The sequence below is a fragment of the Leopardus geoffroyi genome, chromosome A1, assembly GCF_018350155.1.
Source record: "Leopardus geoffroyi isolate Oge1 chromosome A1, O.geoffroyi_Oge1_pat1.0, whole genome shotgun sequence".
NCBI lineage: Eukaryota > Metazoa > Chordata > Mammalia > Carnivora > Felidae > Leopardus > Leopardus geoffroyi.
The window spans coordinates 117,668,838-117,688,365 of record NC_059326.1 but is presented as its reverse complement, the minus strand read 5'-3'; the positions used below and the strand labels follow the sequence as shown (position 1 = coordinate 117,688,365).

General features: G+C 40.6%; 1 protein-coding gene across 11 annotated transcripts; it reads right to left on the bottom strand.

Annotated features, from left to right (window-relative positions):
• Positions 1 to 387: 387 nt before the first annotated feature.
• RNF14 (ring finger protein 14) lies at positions 388 to 19,116 on the bottom strand. Of its 11 annotated transcripts, none has more exons than XM_045491968.1 (11): positions 18,990 to 19,051; positions 18,183 to 18,260; positions 17,943 to 18,078; positions 16,455 to 16,630; positions 14,106 to 14,273; positions 12,884 to 13,035; positions 9,500 to 10,027; positions 8,153 to 8,381; positions 4,983 to 5,155; positions 3,968 to 4,098; positions 388 to 1,805 (listed from the first exon to the last, which is right to left on the bottom strand). In XM_045491968.1, the coding sequence occupies exons 5-11, from the start codon at positions 14,257 to 14,259 to the stop codon at positions 1,748 to 1,750; spliced, it is 1,425 nt and encodes a 474-aa protein (XP_045347924.1). In that variant the 5' UTR covers positions 14,260 to 14,273; positions 16,455 to 16,630; positions 17,943 to 18,078; positions 18,183 to 18,260; positions 18,990 to 19,051; the 3' UTR covers positions 388 to 1,747. The 11 variants fall into 11 exon arrangements, with proteins under 11 accessions (XP_045347924.1, XP_045347913.1, XP_045347934.1 ...); XM_045491957.1 differs by lacking the exon at positions 18,990 to 19,051 and adding an exon at positions 18,638 to 18,982; XM_045491978.1 differs by lacking the exon at positions 18,183 to 18,260 and having other exon boundaries at positions 18,990 to 19,112.
• Positions 19,117 to 19,528: the final 412 nt, after the last annotated feature.

Below are 19,528 nucleotides of genomic sequence, written 5' to 3'. Positions count from 1 at the left end.
TCTCATAGGTTCGAGCCCCACATCAGGCTCCATGATGATGGTGCAGAGCCTGCTTGAGATTCTCTCTCTCCCCCTCTCTCTGCCCCTCTCAAAAATACACAAGTAAGCTTAAAAAAAAAAAAAAAAAAAAAAATATATATATATATATATATATATATATGAAATTAACTTTAGTTCTTATATAAAATGTGCAAAACGAAAGCTCATGAACCATATGGTTGAAACAAAATATGGGCCCTAAAAACCGAAGTTCAGTCACGAGTCTGGGTAAAAGAACAGGTGCTATTCCATGACTTTTTTTCTGTTCACTTTAAGAATATGTGTTACATGCCATAAAGTTTTTTAAAAATGTGATCAGTTGCCTTGGAGACAGAACAGCAACTGTGCTCTAATTATAAGACAATTTTTAAATTATTTTTATTTTTAAGATTAAGCAGCCTCATTGACAATCCAGAAACAGTCCTTGCTGACTCTGGATACACACACATAAAATGGTTAAAAGTGATTCCTCAATTTTCAATGACAAGTTGGGAAAAAAGAACATGTTCACAGCTGCAGCTGTATCACTCTGTCCTCTTTTTCAAAAAATCATTTTGCTACCAAGCCATTCACCAAACCACAAGGAAAGACAATTTTTCAAAAAGCCATCAAAATCCAGAAACAGGGATCTAGGAATCAAGCCAAAATTATCCCCCAAAATAGTGCTGTTGCAAAAAAGGGTAGGAAGCCAAATTTCCATAGCTCATTAGAGAAGACCTTTAAAAAGAATTCAGAAAATTGGGACTCGAACTACAATGGTGGGGAGTTCAAAATAGAGGTAATTTTTAAAAATGCAGCTTGTTCAGCTTGGGAATATATTAGGCTTTCTCTTATTCCAGCATAAATAAAAATATGAGCTGCTGGAGTTAATATTAAAATTGTCCTTACTAATGGAAGGTAGGGCATGAGTGAAGGGAGAGAGCGTAGAACAAAAGGTAGCAAAGACAAGTCATTTTGAATCTAGGCTCTACCGCTCAGAAGAGCTGAATAGGACTGAAATTCTTCTGAGCCAGTATCATTAAATTCTAGACTGGGCTCAAAACCAGTGAACTATACCCCACTAATAAATACCAGCTGGCCCACAGTGTTTTTGGCATTAAAAAGATTTTTTAAATTATCTATAAATTTCTATTCTGAAAAGCAGATCAAAATGACACTGGGTCATCCAATCAGTTACTGAGTAAAAGGGCTTCCTCAAAGAAAAGTCACTTGGCAGAAACTTAGGGTGAAAGGAACATGACATGGAGTAAATGAGATCAGGCTCTTGGTACAATTTTAATAAGGCTTCTTTCTACCTACCCCAGTCATAAGGAGCAGTACTGAGGGGACTCCCCTAATGTCTTAGAGGGATGCTTTCAGATAAAAAGGTCTATAACTTTAACTCTTGACTCCTCTCTTCACCTAAAACTTGGGGAAGAAAATAAATATTTACTTTTTAACTCTTCAGAGCTTCGGGCACACTGTAGTATTTAATATTCTCTAGTTTTCATTGAACCTTTGGCTTATAATTTTCTCTATGTTACATTGAAAAACGTGCGCATGTGCCTTTATCAGTAGTACCACATGGAAATATAAACCTTGTTCTTCCACAACTTCTACAAAGGATGAGTGCATAAATGGTACCCTAAATAGCCTGCAAAACTATTTTGTGTACTTGACACAAGATTTGGGTAAACCATTCCATTTCCTTATCTTGAGCAGGAGTTAACTAGTCTTCAATCTCATCTTCCCAAATATCTCCATTAACATCCACAGCATGGAACAACCTGGAAGTATAAAATAAGGTACATTTTTATGCACTTGGAAAAAATATAATCTCTTTCCTTCTCTCAAAATTACCTTCTGCACTCTTCTGATAACATCTTTGAACAGCTTTTCCTTTCTCTCAATCACTACACTGAGGAGGGCTGAAATATGGGTCCCTCTGAACAAGCTGTCTTAAAGTTTACAAGAATAGCCTTTTTCGGATCCAAACTCTTTAAGGCCAAGGATTAACAATAATGGGAAATGGGTATCAAAAACCTGATACTCAATGTATACAGTAAATGGAATAAACCAGGATTAGGGCAGTCAGGCAATCCAGAAGAAGGTGAACTCTTCTAAACCACTGTAACTCTATCACACGTGAGTCACTCTACTCTGCTTCATCACCCTTGCATTCTCCACTGGTAGAATGCTTTATAGTTGCCAACTCGTTTTTCTTTCCAATGTTACCTAAAATTCATATAATTTTCAACACTAGATTTACAATGGTTCACGGAGAGAACCTGTTTCTTCAACTTTTCTTACAGTTAGGTAACACCAATGATTTTAGGTACTATACATACGCCTCTTAAGAAAGATCATAAACTGACAGTGAAATGAGAGCTGTTGAAAAACAGGATATTTTCATTGTGCCAAGAAATCACCCCAGATATTACTTACTAATCACACACACAAAAAAACCCAAAACCTTACATTTTTTAAAAATATATTTGAGAGAGCATAGCAGGGGCAGAGAGAGGCAAGATTCCCAAGCAGGCTCCACACCACCAGCGCAGAGCCCAATGTGGGGCTCAAACTCAGGAACCTCAGGAACTGTGAGATCATGACCTGAGCTGAAGTCAGACGCCTAACCCCTGAGCGACACAGGCACGCCAAGAAAACTTACAATTACGATGGAGCAAGCAATAGAACTGAGCAGCATACTAACAATGGGAGAGCCTGACATTACGGACGTAATGCGATATAAAATGAAGTACACAAGTATTCTTGTCAAAAAGGTTAACTCTAAATATATTCAAACTCAGTCTAGACCTAACTTCCAATTTACAGGAAAGAGAGAGGACAGAGTAACTGAAAGACAACACGGAGAAAGAAAACTCTAGAAAGTAAGATGTTCTATAGGACAAGTGGCCTGGACTCTCTAAAATGTCAATGTTTTCCTCAATGCATCCAACAAAAAAGGGGGAGCAGGGCCACCTGGATGGCTTAATCGGTTAAGTGTCCAACTCTTAATTTTGGCTCAGGTCATGATCTTGAGGTCGGTGATTCTGAGCGCCATGTCAGACTCTGCACTGACAGTGAGGACCCTGCTTGGGATGCCCTTTCCTTCTCTTTCTGCCCCTCCCCTGCTCATGTGCACACTCTCTAAATAAATAAATCTTTAACTTTTTTTTTTTTTTTTTTTTTTTTTTTTAAGTGGAAGGGGCCCCTGGGTAGCTCAGTTGGTTAAGCCTCCGACTTTGGCTCAGGTCATGATCTCGCAGTTTGTGGGTTTCAGCCCCAAGTTGGGCTCTGTGCTGACAGCTCAGAACCTAGAGCCTGCTTCAGATTCTGTGTCTCCCTCCCTCTCTCTCTAACCCTCTCCCGCTTGTGTGCTCTCTCTCAAAAATAAATAAATAAACTTAAAAAATAAAAAAGTGGGAAAAACTCTTCTCTATTAAGAGACTAGAAAGACAAAGCCAAATAAAATGTTTGAATTTGATTATATTGTGGCTCAATAAAACAGCTTTAAAAGATATTTTTAGGAGTCACTGGGAAGTTTTAAATATGTTTATTAGGAGATAATATGCCACCATCACTAAATTTCTTTAAGTACTATGTTATGTAGAAGAATTTTCTTATTTTAGGTGATAATGTGGAAGTATTTAGAGATAAAGTATCCTATCTCCAACTTAGAGTCAAGTATTAGAAAATAAATACGGCAAAATACTATCAATTGTTCATTTTGGTAGAAGATATCCTATTAACCAGTCTTTCAACTTTTATTTATGTTTGAAATTTTTCACTGAGGAGGATAAAAAATAAAATTTCCCAGTGGCGTATTTTCAACATAAACTCACAAGAAAATATAGAAGTCCATATATGTGAGAAAATATATAAGAGAATTCTCTAAGAAAAATGGTCCAAAATCTGTTTCTGAGACTACAGGATTATGTATACGTACCGATTAAAACACGGGGAAGCAGGATCAGTGAAATGTTTATAAGGGTTTGCTCTAGAGAGAGAACCCATGCAAATCCAACAGAAATACTGCATACATCCAGTACATGTCATCTTGTTACATCCATCTAATTTCTGGTGGGAAAGATGGAAAGAGAAAAATACCAGGGCTATTAAAGCAAAAGAGGAAAGCACATGCCAAAAAGATTCAGTACAATGTCCTCCTCGACTTCTCCTTTTACCCCGTGCAGGGTTTAAACATGCAGGGAACATGCTGTAACTCTTACACATTACAAGTAGAATATAGAAAATATTCAGCAGGTGTACCTACAACTAGATACTTAGCAAAACTTTTCTGATCAACAGGAGATACAAACCAAATGTGTATATTATACGTGGAACGTGTAGTTTAATCTAAGTAAACATTTGGTATCAAGTCCTCCACTCTAACATAGAGCTGAGGCACGTCTGAAGTGGTTCAACAGAATGCCAGTTTCCTTAGTGGAGTAACTGGAAAATCACCACCAGGTTCAGTTCAGATATAATGGATCAGAATGGGAGAACCAAATGCAAAGATAAATTCTGATTTTAAAACATTAAGATTGTGTCAAGAAGCAATACATTCAAATGTCTATTTTGGCTCAGGTTAATAGGAAAATGTCGTTTCCTAAGTGTATACTTCGTACGCAGGTGTGTTAAATTCCAGGATAATTAGTTCTAAGAAGTCAGGCGTGAGTTTTTATATCATGGAGATGAGGTAAGAGTTGATTGTAGCTCTACTGTGGCTTCGTCATAACCCATTCCATTTTGATGTGAAAACAATGTGAGAATAATTTTCACTTTGTGAAAGCATTTTGAAAGGGAAGTCTACATCCACTTAAGGTCAATATTTAGTAGTGAATTTGCATCTTCCAAGTAAGGTTTGATAAATATGTTTCCCTAGTCGTAAATAATAGGCTTCTTCAGGCAATTGTAACGAGCTTGCAAATCTGTCTGCCAAGTCTGTCCCGAACCTTTACCTCTATGGGAGTCCCACAACACGGGCAGCTCTTTGAGTTCTTTTCTAGCCATTCCTTACTTTCCATCTCTTCCAGCGCCTTCTGAATCACCCTCTTGCCATACCTCTGTTCCAAAAATCTTTTATTGGCCTCATCTGCTTGCAGGTACTCATTTCGTAAGTCTATTAATTTTTCTGGAAAGTGAAATGGAAAATTAACTTTTATACAACTTTGCAAAGCTGACTAAAAACCATTTAAAAATGGTCATAACCCTTTGATTATTCAATAATGTTATTACTGGGACTTTAATCAGAAGGAAATAATCCAAAATGAAGTTATATGCACGGAGATGCATGTAACAATGGCAAACAAATTAAAGTCCAAGGGAATAACGACAAGTGAAAGGGCCAGTTAATGACATCATTTTTAGTTATTGAAAACTTATAAATGAGGGGCGCCTGGGTGGCTCAGTCAGTTAAGCAGCCGACTTCAGCTCAGGTCATGAGCTCGCGGTCCATGAGTTCGAGCCCCGCGTCGGGCTCTGTGCTGACAGCTCAGAGCCTGGAGCCTGTTTCAGATTCTGTGTCTCCCTCTCTCTCACCCTCCCCCGTTCATGCTGTCTCAAAAATGAATAAACATTAAAAAAAAATTAAAAAAAAAACAAAAAACTTATAAATGAGATGGCTACAACTCAACTAAAATACTCATTACAGAATCCAGAAAAGGGCATATTTTAGGTTATAACTAGGTAAAAATGACACATGTACAAATAACAAAGAACATAGAAGAATCCTCCAGCTAGAGAAGTTGGACTTGCTCAAGGTATTAGAATAAGAGCCATCTTTCTCATTGACTTTGAGTTAATAATGTTGACATGTTTGTGCAACCAGTGGCATACTGTTAAAGAATGACTTAGCTAAAAGACAGAAAGGTTGAAACACACGCTCATTTTCCATGAAGTCAGCATCATTCACCCTTTGATAATAACAAGGCCTACCAAATAAACAAAAGTACCTTTGGCTTAAGAGCTAAGACTCTTCGATTCTGTATACAACAAAAGTCAACAAATAAAACTTGCCACCCACAGGTACTGCAAAGTCCCTCCTGTCAACGTTTCCCCTTGATATTCTTCTCTCTGGCTGCACAGCTCTATCACTTAACTCAAATGTAACAGGCAGCCAGTCCCAAAGGCTTTACTTGCAGACAAAGGCTTTTGTTCACATTCTATTACCTTAGTTTTTCAACATTTTCATTGAAAACCTCTCTCAATAACGTTATAATTACTTTATTAGTTTATTTTCCTCATACTCATTAGAGGTCTTTTTACGTAGTGAATCTTTTGGGGAAGCTTTCTTTCTCTGTATCGTGCATTCCCATGGCTCCATCACCTCTACTTAGAAGCTGCAGACCTGTATCTTTTTATCCTGTCATTTTTATCCCTCTAAAAATTCAAAGCACTTTTGTGTTCCCAGATATCTTAAGAGCAAAGATTATTGCACTAAAGTTCTCAAAATAATTGTTAGTATTTTATGTATTTTATATAGTACTATCCAATATATAGATATACAGGCATGAATAGATACAGAAAGAGATTCTTAATTTTGCTGAAGCCCCCAAGCCCCTTTGATTTCTTCCACAAATGTTAGAAACACATAACACATAAATGAGCTGAAACACACCTCAGCTCCTCAAAGATAAGGTTATACAAGTCTAAAGCAAAGGCTTCTATTATACTCTGGTGAAGTCTCCATCCCATCTGCCCGTATCTACTATAAGACTCTACTCTACGCAAACTGGAAGTATTCACTCATTCTCCCCTTAGGGTTACTTTCTTGGAGATACTGACACTCTGCTTACGATGGCAATTAGGAACCACAGTAATAATGGCATTAATGGTTACCATTTTGCATTTTATACATATTAGCTCGTCATTCCCAAACTATGTTGAAGAACCAGTATTTCCCCCACCACTCTGCCAAGGACCAGTATTTTCACAAAATACAATCAAATGAATTATTAGACAAATAATAAGACAAAAAAACCTAAGCTTAAATTTTTATTAGATCAGACATAAAATTACTCTGTGAAATCACTGTAACTTTCTAGACCTCTCAATTTATTTATCTTGTCACGGACCAGTTTAACAACAATACCAACTTCGAGGAGCACTACAATAGTTTATTTTATCCTGACAATAGCCCTATGAATAGTAGCTATTATCATTATCCCTGTTAGTCTGAGAAAGACTAAGCCATCAAAGTCCAGTCAAACTGAGGTCAACGCCTGATTTCTCAATCCTTATTTAGATCAGAATTAGCAAACAGGTACCACCTCCTGTGTCCACTTTAATAAATGGTGGCTTTCTGAAGCGCTATGTGTTGAGGAAGATTCTAAGACTTTCCTGGGCTCAGTGACAAAGAACTTGATGACTGATCAGATGTATGTGCCATGGAAACAAGAGTGGCAGCTAAGATGGTCTGCACTTGCCAACTAGGAGCTACATTACTCCACGTTCATAGATAGAAATGACCTTGCCATTCCTTCTCTGTAATGGTCCCCTGATATCTGCATGGCCGTTTCCTTAGTTCCTTCTTCAAGTCTTTATTCAAACCGCTTTGCCAGAGAGGCCTTCCCCTGGTTTCCCTAAGTATAAAACCTCAAGCCACTTCATATACTGTTCCTGCTTTATTTTTTTTCCTCCATAGCACCTATAACCATCTAATATCATTATTGGTCTGTTTGCCTACCCATTAAAATATAAGTTCCATGGGGCGCCTGGGTGGCGCAGTCGGTTAAGCGTCCGACTTCAGCCAGGTCACGATCTCGCGGTCCGTGAGTTTGAGCCCCGCGTCGGGCTCTGGGCTGATGGCTCAGAGCCTGGAGCCTGTTTCCGATTCTGTGTCTCCCTCTCTCTCTGCCCCTCCCCCGTTCATGGTCTGTCTCTCTCTGTCCCAAAAATAAATAAACATTGAAAAAAAATATATATATATAAGTTCCATGAGGGTATTTGGTCACTACGATATCCCCAGAGCCTAGGACAGTAACTGAAACAAAAATATCTGTTGAAGGAACACTTCCAAATGGAAGGATTGAAGTGATAAGGATTTTTTTTGGGCGGCGGGGGGGGGGGGGGGGGGGTGGCGGGGTGGCGTAGAGGATAGGAGGACTGAGTTGACACAGTTAACACTTACCAGCAGTTACCTTACATGGAGAGACCCCATGGTAAGTCAATCTGCACAAGGTACAGAAGGCAAAATTGCAACTAGAGCAGATGCCCATGGTGCAACCGGGCTCCTGCATCACAGGCAACTGGCAGCAGGGGCGGGGACAATACACCACATCTGCCATCAAGTCCAAGGTGGACTGGAGGAGAAGGCGGTCATAGCGGGCAAATAACTCTGTTTCCACTAGCTCTTTCACCTGGAGGGAAAAATAAAACACGCAAGTTTAATGATGCCCAAACAGTTCTGATTCTGGGGAGAATCAGCACCTTAAAATGCCGGTGCTAAGTTCACATGAATCAAAACACTCTATCTCACTTCAAAATCAAACCAAATGTGACAAGTCTAGACCCTGACTGAGGTGGTAGTTATATGGGTCTACACATGTGTGAAAGCTGAGCCAACGTACACTTTAAATGGGTATAGTGGGGGCGCCTGGGTGGCTCAGTCAGTTGGGCGTCTCACTTCGGCTCAGGTCATCATCTCACGGTGGTCTGTGAGTTCGAGCCCCACGTTGGGCTCTGTGCTGACAGCTCAGAACCTGGAGCCTGCTTCGGATTCTGTGTCTCCCTCTCTCTCTGCCCCTCCCCTGCTCAAGCTCTGTCTCTCTCTCAAAAGTGAACAAACATTAAAAAACAAAAAATGGGTAAAGTGATGGCTTAACAAAGTTGATTAAAAAAAAAGAGTCGGGGCGCCTGGGTGGCGCAGTCGGTTAAGTGTCCGACTTCAGCCAGGTCACGATCTCGCAGTCCGTCAGTTCGAGCCCCGCGTCGGGCTCTGGGCTGATGGCTCAGAGCCTGGAGCCTGTTTCCGATTCTGTGTCTCCCTCTCTCTCTGCCCCTCCCTCATTCATGCTCTGTCTCTCTCTGTCCCAAAAATAAATAAACGTTGAAAAAAAAAATTTTTTTTAATAAAAAAAAAAAAAAAGGAGTCAAGCCAAGTACCCTGTCCCTGATTGTTACCCATTCCAAGGATATGCTCTTCAGATCCAAACCTCACACAAAGGCAGGCTAGTGATTCTCCAGGGTTGATGGGATCCCAGCAGATAAACAAAGTAAATCACCAGAACACTTTATAATTACTTTTCTAACACTCATCTCTGCCAAGAACTGCCCATTCCAAGTCCAGCAAAGGAAGCATTTACATTGGCTTCAACAATAAGACCCCAGCATTCTTGATGGATACAGTGAAACTATTTGTGGGCTGGCTCCAAGGCCTCAGCCTGGCCTGATGAGCCCTAGCAAGGAAAATCCTGAGAAAACATCTCCCTTTGGGAAAGAGAAACGGGAGGCAGCTTTGAAGAGAGTAGAGGATTACCTGACCAGGAGTGGCCACCGAAGGGCACTTGGGTTCTGGGCAGTTGAGGCACTGAACTTGGCCATCTCTGATCTGGATTTCAAAGTAGTCCTTTAGACAGGCTTTGCAGTACACGTGCCTGCACTCCAGGAAGTACATGCATTCGCTACCCAGCTTCTCACAGAAACAGATATTGCACAGGAACAATTTACTGTTAAAGCATTTCATCTGCTGAGCTTGATCGAAGTCCAAGATTTCCTGGATCAGACTCGACAGCGATTCCACATCCTGCACCGCTCGCTCATCCACAACTTCCTCTTGGTCAACATCGGATCCAGCAGCTCCTCCAAAAGCTAGGTCTGTGCTGGGGGAGGCTTGAGCCATCCTTCTCTGCACCTTTTTCTGAGAACCCATCTTGAGCTCAAAAGGAGAGACAATATTCAGGTATGCTAAGGTCTCTTCCTTAAGAAACTGCATCCAAGCGAACAGGACCACGCTGCCACGGTGTTCTTCCCACAGGTTGTCTAAGTGCTTGCAAAGAGCAGACAGCTAGGAGGAAACACACGAGGGTGCTGGTGAGTTTGGAAAGAGGAGGATACTGTCAACTCCTCATTTCTCTTGAAATCTTTTTAACCTCTAAGTTAGGCCCTTACAATTCCAAACATGTTTTTTGTTTGTTTGTTTTACTGCTGTGATCAACTGTGCTGGAAAGAGAGTAAGAATATTCTTATATTCTTAAACTATCCAACAATGTGAGTCACAGCAGGAAACAAAGTCAAAAACTAAAAGTACCACCATGAAAACAAGAGACATGGCAAGGCTGTGAAGGGCACAGGTTTACATAGGGGCCACTGAGGTGGAGGAGTTTTCGATTCTTTATTTGTTCTTTGTTTTAGTGTTGCTACATATCTCATGTAGGAGAAAGAGAGCTAATTTTAAAATGAACTATTCCTATTCCTTTGGAGTCCTAGCCCTGTAGGTACCCTGCATAATAGAAAGAGGGCAGTTTAAAAATATCGTCCAAGTTTTTAATTCTAGCTTTCAGTCCTATCAAACAGCCAACTCAAGAGAAAGAGTCACTAACAGAATCCAACCTCAGAATCCTTGTTATTCAGATTTATAAGCTGGTTTTAACTAAGCAATCTGAGCTTACACCAGATCCTGGTTAATGAAGGGACACAGAATGCTATGGAACCTGGACACGATTATAAGCCCTCGACATGATTCGGCTGCCATAGGGAAAGCTCACACTCTCTAAGCTGAGCAACCAAATTTAAACTACTTCGACTTTTCCTCTTTAAAGGTGGTGTGTTCAATTTGAAAGGCAAATATAAGAGGATTTTCCATTAGAAATGTAAAATATTGGTAAGTAGAGCTCAGGAATTATAAGCAGCTTTTCTTTTTAGCTAAACACAAAAAAATAAGCCTTCCAGATGCAGACAAATTTTGTAAATTTAAATAACAAGTGAAAAAGGACCACATTTTCTGTTCCTTGCTCTGCACAGTCCCATTCACTAAACCCTATATAAGCACGAACTTAAACACTTCCTGAACTTAAAAACTTAGGATGTTAAATACCGTTCAAAATGCTTTTTCACATGTACATGAATATGCTTATAAGATCAATCATACTTTTGAGAAACCTGCTGAAATGTGTAAAATGTACTAAATACGAAAAGGGAAACTCTGAGTGCTATTTGGGCCACCAAGTCCAATGAAGAACCATTCTCAATCCTCTTTTTTTCTCCACCCCTTCTCAAAAGGGGCAGCTGGGGTACACATAAATGTAAGGAGGAAAGAATAAGAGAGAGACTGTGTATGTGTATGTATATACATCAGGGGAGGCATAATGGAAAATACTATGAGGTTAAACCCACTTCCCTTCTACCAACCCCAATCCAGTGACAGACAGGACCATGTGTCAACTTCACTATCAACAGATGACATTCACAATGTCAAGGAAGCAGGGCCCAGCAACCAACAAGACTTGAACCAAGAAGGAATACAAGGCCAATTAAAAGATCAATTATACGCATAACAATTTATCTGACAGGGAATCCTACTGTTATTTCAGCTGTAACACATAAAATAACAAACAACCCTCCTCTCCCCACACTCCCAAAAGCCAGCAGTAAGGAGATGCTACTTGGCTGGAATCTGAAACTGCAGCCATGCACTCAGTTTATCTGTTCTTGTTTTGTGCTTGTGTGTAAGTGTGTGCACATAGGCATGGATACAAAGTATCAAAAGCTCTCTGGAGAAATGTGATTATAAATACCTAAATAATTCAGTCAGCTTTCAGTGATCTAAATGTCAAACAGCCTTGACATTCTTGGGCAAATAATCCACTGCCTTGCATGTATTGCCTCTGGCCCAGATATCAGAATGTAAGGTAATAATACTCCTTTCTATTCTACATGTATTATCCTTTTGTAAAATTTAATTTTGTTTTTAAACCATAAGCTCAATTTTACAAAAGCACTCAAAGATTAGACTAGTCAGTGGGGTGGAATAAAAAATCCATGATCAAACAGGAAAACCTGACAAGCTGTTCCTTGAGGTCAAGGAACTCTGACAGCTTTTGTCTTAATATACATCAGCCTATCAATCTTCATCACGACTTGTAGAAAAGTAGCTGCTATTGATCCATTATCTATCTCAGAGGGCTTTATATTAGCTTCAAGTCATACTTATGTCTCAATCAAGAGTCGAGGTTATTACTTGAAGAGGATATATAAGCCGGAGGAAATGAAGGCTTCATAATACAAGGTTCGTAATATAAGGTCTCAAACCTTCGTGAGATAGAAGGTACAGGAAGAGATAGGAGACCTCTTCGTGACATAGGAGATACATACACATTTCTAGTTGTGTGTATTTACATCCATGTGAGACCAGTCAACAATTATTTGTTATTAACATACAGATCTCTAAAAATAAAAGCACTTATTCTGTTTACGTAGCTAATTTGTTTATTGTAACTACATCAGCACAACTTTAGCCCTCCTAATTACAGCTGAATCTTTGATTTAAGGAATGGATAAGAAACTAAGAAAAAAAAGGCATACCAACATCTAAGGAAAACGAGAAGGACCTTATAGTCTCTATTACAATACAGATTAGATGGGAAAAATAGCAAGAGAAGAAAAAATATATATACTTGATTAAAAATTACTCATACTGCAATTCACAATGATCAGTCATCCTAATTACTGCCGTTCCCTTCTAAAACACCACTTTCAATTCATTAACATTAGGTTTCATGAAGGCAAGGGGAAAAAATTACAAAATCAAAGCCATTTGTTCTTCATGCACTGAATTCAAGATCATCAAGGTAGTAGTCTTCAATTAAAGATGATTTTTTAACTTTCTAAAAATGGATAGGAGAAATTAAGTTTCGGGTCTAACCTGAGTTGGTGACAGCCATTTGCCACTAAGTGTGAATGAAGGTGGGGAGGAGGATGGATAATCTGGTGGCAGTTCAAAGTTCAGCACAAGTGGAGGCAGAAAGCAAATGGTGTATTCAAAGCCACTATTCTGGAGACACTCATTTGAATTGCCTGAACCAAAAACAAAAATTAGAAAGAATCAGTCGGTCAACACTTGAGTGTCCATTACTATTGAGCAGGTGCTCAAGAAAGACTAACGCTTTAGCTGAGGGGATAAAAACCCTCCCCCAAAGCACTTTCTATTTCCTAATTATAACTTCATAGCCACCACCTTTAAAAAAAAGAAAAAAAAAATCTTATAAACCCCTGAAAAATCTAAGCACCATGACATTTCTAAGGAAGACACATAACTTACTCTTGTACATACTTGTGAGTACAATTCCTAACACTAATAAGTAATACACAATGTTTTCTTTTGTTGTTGTTTTACAGTAGATGATTAAAGACACTATCTAGAGAAAAGGATTTTTATTTCTATCCAAGAGCTATGACCTACTTAGACCAGCATGTGCCAACTTCCCATGAATCATAGTTGGGAGAATTTGTGCCAACACAACGATCTCAGGCTCGAGGGCAAGATACAGCACACAACACTCTCACAAAGTTTCATTTTAGATTATTACACTTACTTTCTTTACTCAATGCCTTTATAGAAACATTTTGAGAAAGTGTGCATCAAAGTCTTCCGTGAACGTCTGTATCAAAAGCAGCAATTTTTTATTTTTGTGTGTGTTTTTTTTCTGAAGCAAAAGGTCACAGAGTAACAGCACGTCACAGGCTTATGGTAGTTGAAATGATTCTGGAAACCAAATAGTATTGACAACCACCACGGTACTTTAAAACTTTCCAAGCGTTTTCATGTACATGATGTCATTTTCTCTTTTATTATTCCTGTTTAACAACTAATGACTCATAGCTGATAAACTGCTAGTTAGAAGATTAGGATGCATGAAATATGCAGGATAATATCCCAATTCAGTAGTCAAAAGGCAAATCAAATTGAAAACTATGCACCCTCAGTCCAGTTTTCAATTAAAACAGGAACATGCATTAAATCTGTAATACTACCATCTATCACCAATGCCTATAAACACAAGATAGTAAATAATTTAGGGTACACTAAGAAATCGAGAATAACTTTTATTTAGAAAAATCTGCTTAAGAGAGTATTATTAACTAACCGCTCACGAATATCTTGAAATTCTGCGGCAAGTCCAAATAGATCCTGGTTTCTCCACCTTGGACAGACTCTGCTTTCCTAAATTCATCTCCATCGTAAATACTCGCCAGGGCCAGCAACTCATCCTCCTGAGCTTCTCGGTCTTCTGACGACATTTAATTTTCTGGAGCTGAAGTTAAGTTAATCCAAATCAGTTAAGGATAGAAAAAGCAGAGAGTTTGGAAAAATCTAGGGGCAATCCCCACCCTCACCCCCCAAAAAACTGCAAAGAATTAACCAATATTATCAATCTTCTGCTCAACTAAAAGTGATAGACATATCTAATACTCCAGTACCTTTGCAATAGTAACAGCTTTTTCAAAAATGATGATTGTGGTGCTTCTAAGTGCTGACTGTAACAGACATCAGAAATTTAGGGAAAAAAGGCATGATCTAAAAATTTTTAAAAATTTTTCAAATTATTCTGACTTGTCCACCAATCCTAGCAAATTGCCTTGCTCACAAAATTAGTCAAAGTAGGGACCCCTGGGGGGCTTAGTCGGCTGAGTGTCTGACTCTTGATTTAGGCTCAGGTCATGATCCCAGGGTCATGGGATCAAGCCCTGTACTGAGCATGGAGCTTGCTTTTGAGATTCTCTCTCTCCCTCGGCCCCTCCTCTGCTCACACTCTTTAAAAAAAAAAAAAAAAAAAAAGGTCAAAGTATATGTAATATACTTACTAAAAACAAATGAATTATTTACTTATTTTTTTAAGTTTTATTTATTTAAGTAATCTCTACCCCCAACGTGGGGCTTGAAGTCACAACTCCGAGATCAAGAACCATAAATTCCTCCAACCAAGCCATTCAGGCATCCCTAAATGAATTTTCTAAATCCCTAAAAGTCTCTAGGGCAGGTTTTCTTCAACCTCGGTACTACTAACCTTTTGGAACAAACAATTCTTTGTAGTAGGAGGCTATCCTGAGCCTTACAGGATATGTACCAGCATCCCTGGCTTCAATCTACTAAATTTTTCTTTAATGTTTATTTATTATTGAGAGACAGAGAGCATGAGCATGGGAGGGGCAGAGAGAGGGGGAGACACAGAATCTGAAGCAGAGACTCCAGGCTCTGAGCTATCAGCAGAGCCCAACACAGGGCTCAAACCCACAAACCATGAGATCATGACCTGAGCTGAAGTCAGACAGTTAACCAACTGAGCGACCCAGGCACCCCCCGGCTTCAACCTACAAGATGCCAACATAGTCAAATGTGCTTCCCCCTCAACATAGTCAAATGTGCCCCCCAGGGGTGCAGTGGGGGATGGCTCCCCGTTCAGAACACCCTGTTCTAGAGAATGTTACAGGGACAGATACTATATAAGAGGGTTAGATAACTGAGGAAGCAGCAAAATAACATCAAATTTTTCTATTTTTTAATGTTTATTTATTTTGAGAGACAGAGAGCACACACGTGCCCAAGTGGGGGAGGGGCAGAGAGAGAGAGAGGGAGAGAGAGAATCCCAAGCAGGCTCCACACTGTCGGTGCAGAGCCCAAAAGGGAGCTCAATCTCACTCAACAGGAGATGATGACCTGAGCTGCTATCAAGAGTCAGATGCTCAGGTGCCCCTAACATTAAACTTTTAAAATACCACCAGACTTATTAAAAATAATTTTAAGGTCTACCCATTATTTCAGGTGAAACTAAGAATGAAAATATGCTACAATTAAAATGTAAAATCGATACTTTTTAACTGCAGCAACTGAAAGATGCACCACAATTTCAGGTAATTTAAATGTGGAAAAATATGTAATGAGAATCTGTGAAAATTACTTTATTAAAACAAAAAATTACCTTTCTGTCAATTAAAATACTGGACTATAACTGGATTTGCAAATGCCCCCTCTTGACTAACATTTTTTAATTTAAGCATACACAACTGAAAAGTTAGGACATTATAAAAGGTGACACTTCAAAATTTGAACAAATTCATTTAAAATGATTCCATTTAAAAAAAAAATTGTTGGGACACCTGGGTGGCTCAGTCGGTTAAGCATTCGACTTAGGCTCAGGTCATGATCTCACGGTCCGTGAGTTCGAGCCCCGCATCGGGCTCTGCGCTGACAGCTCAGAGCCTGGAGCCTGTTTCAGATTCTGTGTCTCCCTCTTTCTCTGACCCTCCCCCGTTCATACTCTGTCTCTCTCTGTCTCAAAAATAAAATAAACATTAAAAAAATTTAAAAATAAATAAATAATAATTAAAAAAATTGTTTTTTTTTTTTTTCCAGCAGATCATCATGGTTCTGCTTAAGCTACATTCCCATCCCAAACAGAACACACTAACATATTCTAGTTGAGAGGAGTTAGTACCTGTTATTAACAATCAGAAGAAAAGGCTATTAGCAATGCAGTCTGTCTTTCAATTCAGAATGTGGAATTCATGCAAATCCCATTTATTCTCCAGGAGGTGGAGATAAGAGTGTTGAAGCTGGATAAAATGCCAAGATCTGGAACTCATGCTAGATACACTATAGAAATCCTGCCATCTGCAGAAAAAAAAACAAAAACAAAAAAACCCCAGAAGATGGTGTCAGGACCCTCTCCAAATTTTAATTCCAAATTTCCATTATTACCAGTTAGGTCAAACACATCCTAACATATAGTCAATCTTAATCTACAGCTGCCTATTACTTTCTTTAGGACAGCCTAACAGAGCCATGTGGTTAAAGGAGTGTTTGCAAGGCCCCAGCAGTGTGAGAAGCCTTATCTGACTGCCCTCAGCCCTGGGAGGAGTCAAGGTGGAATACCAACATCATATGAGAGTTGAGCACACCATGTCTCATAATAAACATCTGAGCATCTTCTTGGATTTGTTTTGTTTTTGTTTCTCCCTTCCTCTTTGGCTTCTTCTATTCTTCCATTTTCTATCCCCCTCCAGTTCTTCCTCTTACCTGCTATGAAATTAATCCTGCTAGGGACACTCAACATTAGGTCAATTTAAGTGTGACAGCAAGATATTTAAAAACAGAACAAAAGCGTGCAAAGGTACACATATACACACACTTTCAAGTTCTACTTTGAAAATTTTAGAGCCAGACTTCTCAACTGGGAGTAAATGGAAGTGGAGGGTGGTCGATAAATGGGTTATGGAGAATCCTAAGAACACTCTGAAGTTTTATGTAAAAATCCAATAAGAAACGGTAATTTTGAAACCAAATTCTCAGATGTGTGACTCCCAAATAAACTAAGAATGAAAGTCACAATCAATTTACATTCATTGAGCGCCTATTATATATTGTATTAGGTCCTTGCACATTACCTTATTTAATGCTAAACAATTAAGTTTCTGTTTCTTCCAGTGTAAACATTTGTAAATGGGGTGAGAGATGATTTTATAATGATTCAGGTTTTAGGTTACTCTTCTCCATCTTGTCTGCACATGGGAATCACCTGGGGAGCTGCTTTTTAAAATCTCAATACCCAGGCCATTAAATCAAGCAATTAAATCAAGCATCAGTAGTTGCCCAAGCTCTCCAGGTGATTCTAATGTGCAGCTAGGATTAAGAACCTCTACTTCAACCAGAGTTTCCCATCCACAGCTCCTCAAAACCTACCGTACAAACCCCAGCTTCTGACGCTGCCACCAGGTCCCAGTGCCTTAATTCACATGACAGACCTACATTTCATTTTCATTCTATCCACTCAGCTTTCAAGACTCATCTCCAAAGACCCTATTCTATATAGAAATTTCAATTAGATGTCCTTTCTTTAAAAATCCAGCAAACTTTTTTTTTTTACGGTAATTTTTCTATGACATTATCACATCCCACTTTGCATTACAATAGTTTATGAACTTACACTTTCAGGCCACATTAGCTCCTTAAGGGCAAGTTTCAAGTCTTTTGCATCAGTGTGTTGCTCTCAGCATCTAGCAGTGCCTTGCGTTTGACAATGGAGACAAATATGTAACTGAACTGGTGTAAGATGCAGCGTGCTGAAAAGGGGGACCAGAATTCTAAGGTTCAGTGACTGCTTTGCTACAGCCCACTAGAAGCAGGAGTCACAATAACACCGAGAAAAGTAACACTGAGTTCTTACCGTGTGTCAGGCATTGTGCTAAGCACTTTAAATGCATTAACTCCTGGCAGATTCCCACAGCCCCACGCAGCAAGTCCTCTATTTGCATTACACGGATGAGAAAAACGACAGTTTAAGTCCGTTTCCGGCCCAAGGTCACACAGCTAAAATGTAACTAAATCTGGGTTCAGACCACTGTTTCTTCACCTGTAACCCAGGAACGAGACGAACCCCCGCGCCATCCGACAGGTATTAAGTTTACTATTAGTCTCGGCAAACGGAAACTGCTACACTAGCGAGGGAAGCCCTCCTCCGACGGGTTTCCCTTCGGCCTGCGAAAATCCTACTCATTCTCCCAGGCCACACCGTGCAAAGTGTCGAGCTGGGGTCAGCCCTGGCTCCGGAATCAGCACGCCGCCGAGGATGTCCCCACCGCTCACCACCCGGGGTGCTGAGTCGTTGTTGGTACGACTCACCTACAACCCGGGGGCAGGCCCCAGCCTCGCTACCTGCCCCGGCGCTCGGACACAGAGGACGCTGCAAGAACGTGAGGTGTGAGCGAGACCCAGGTGTCCCGAACCAACAGGGCCTGGGCCTTCCCCTTCCTCCTCTGAGCGCCCCGGGTGGGAAGAGGGTTGGGATCTTAGCCGGACCGGGCTGGGGACGCCCTGTCCCAGGTCTAGGAGGCTCAGGCCCACTGAGCAGTCCCGGCCCGGCCGCTCTTCTCTGCCTCGCGCGCCCGGAGCTCGGTCCACACCGTCGCTTCCGGCCACCCCGCCGCGCCGGGCCCAAAAGTTCCGCCCTCCGCCCTAGCCCTGGTCCGCTCACCGCCACCGCCGCCCCGGCCTGGAGACGCCCGGCTCAACGGGCGCTCGGCACCGCCTCTTCCGTGTTTGGAGCTGTCAGCTGAGCCGCGCGGATCCGGCTGGCGGCCCGGCGAGGGGAGGGCTTGCGCAGCCGCCGTGACCGCCCGGTCCCTCGGCCGCCCCCGGAAGGCCAAAGGCGGCGGTGCTTGGGCGATCGCCGTCACCACTCTCCCCGCCTCGCCTGGTAAATTTAAGTTTGCCTCTGGAGAAGTGGGTAGAAATGCAAATTCTGTGACCAGGAGGTTCCTTTCCGTAGTTCTGGGATGGGCCCTGGAATTCGAAATTTTGCCAATCCCTAGAGGATAGAGAACTGTCTATCCAAGTTCTCTATCCAAGACAGACACTCCTGTAAATCTCAGACGTGCTCCTCCAGGTAGAGTAAGCAAGGTTCCCCCATCCAAACTTCTCAGAAATGCTGCCTATCTTTGGGGCACCTCCTCCATGAAATCATTCACTCACTGTTCATATTACAACACTAATAACTACCATGTTTATTGAGCA

Excerpts from the sequence above, each read along its gene's own strand:
- RNF14 (XM_045491988.1), bottom strand. The coding sequence starts at position 14,259 with ATGTCGTCAGAAGACCGAGAAGCTCAGGAGGATGAGTTGCTGGCCCTG. Across the intron at positions 13,036-14,105 it reads TTTCAAGATATTCGTGAGCG|GCAATTCAAATGAGTGTCTC; the intron begins GTTAGTTAATAA and ends TTTTTGGTTCAG. Across the intron at positions 5,156-8,152 it reads TCCATGTAAGGTAACTGCTG|AAAAATTAATAGACTTACGA; the intron begins GTAAGTGTTAAC and ends TTCACTTTCCAG.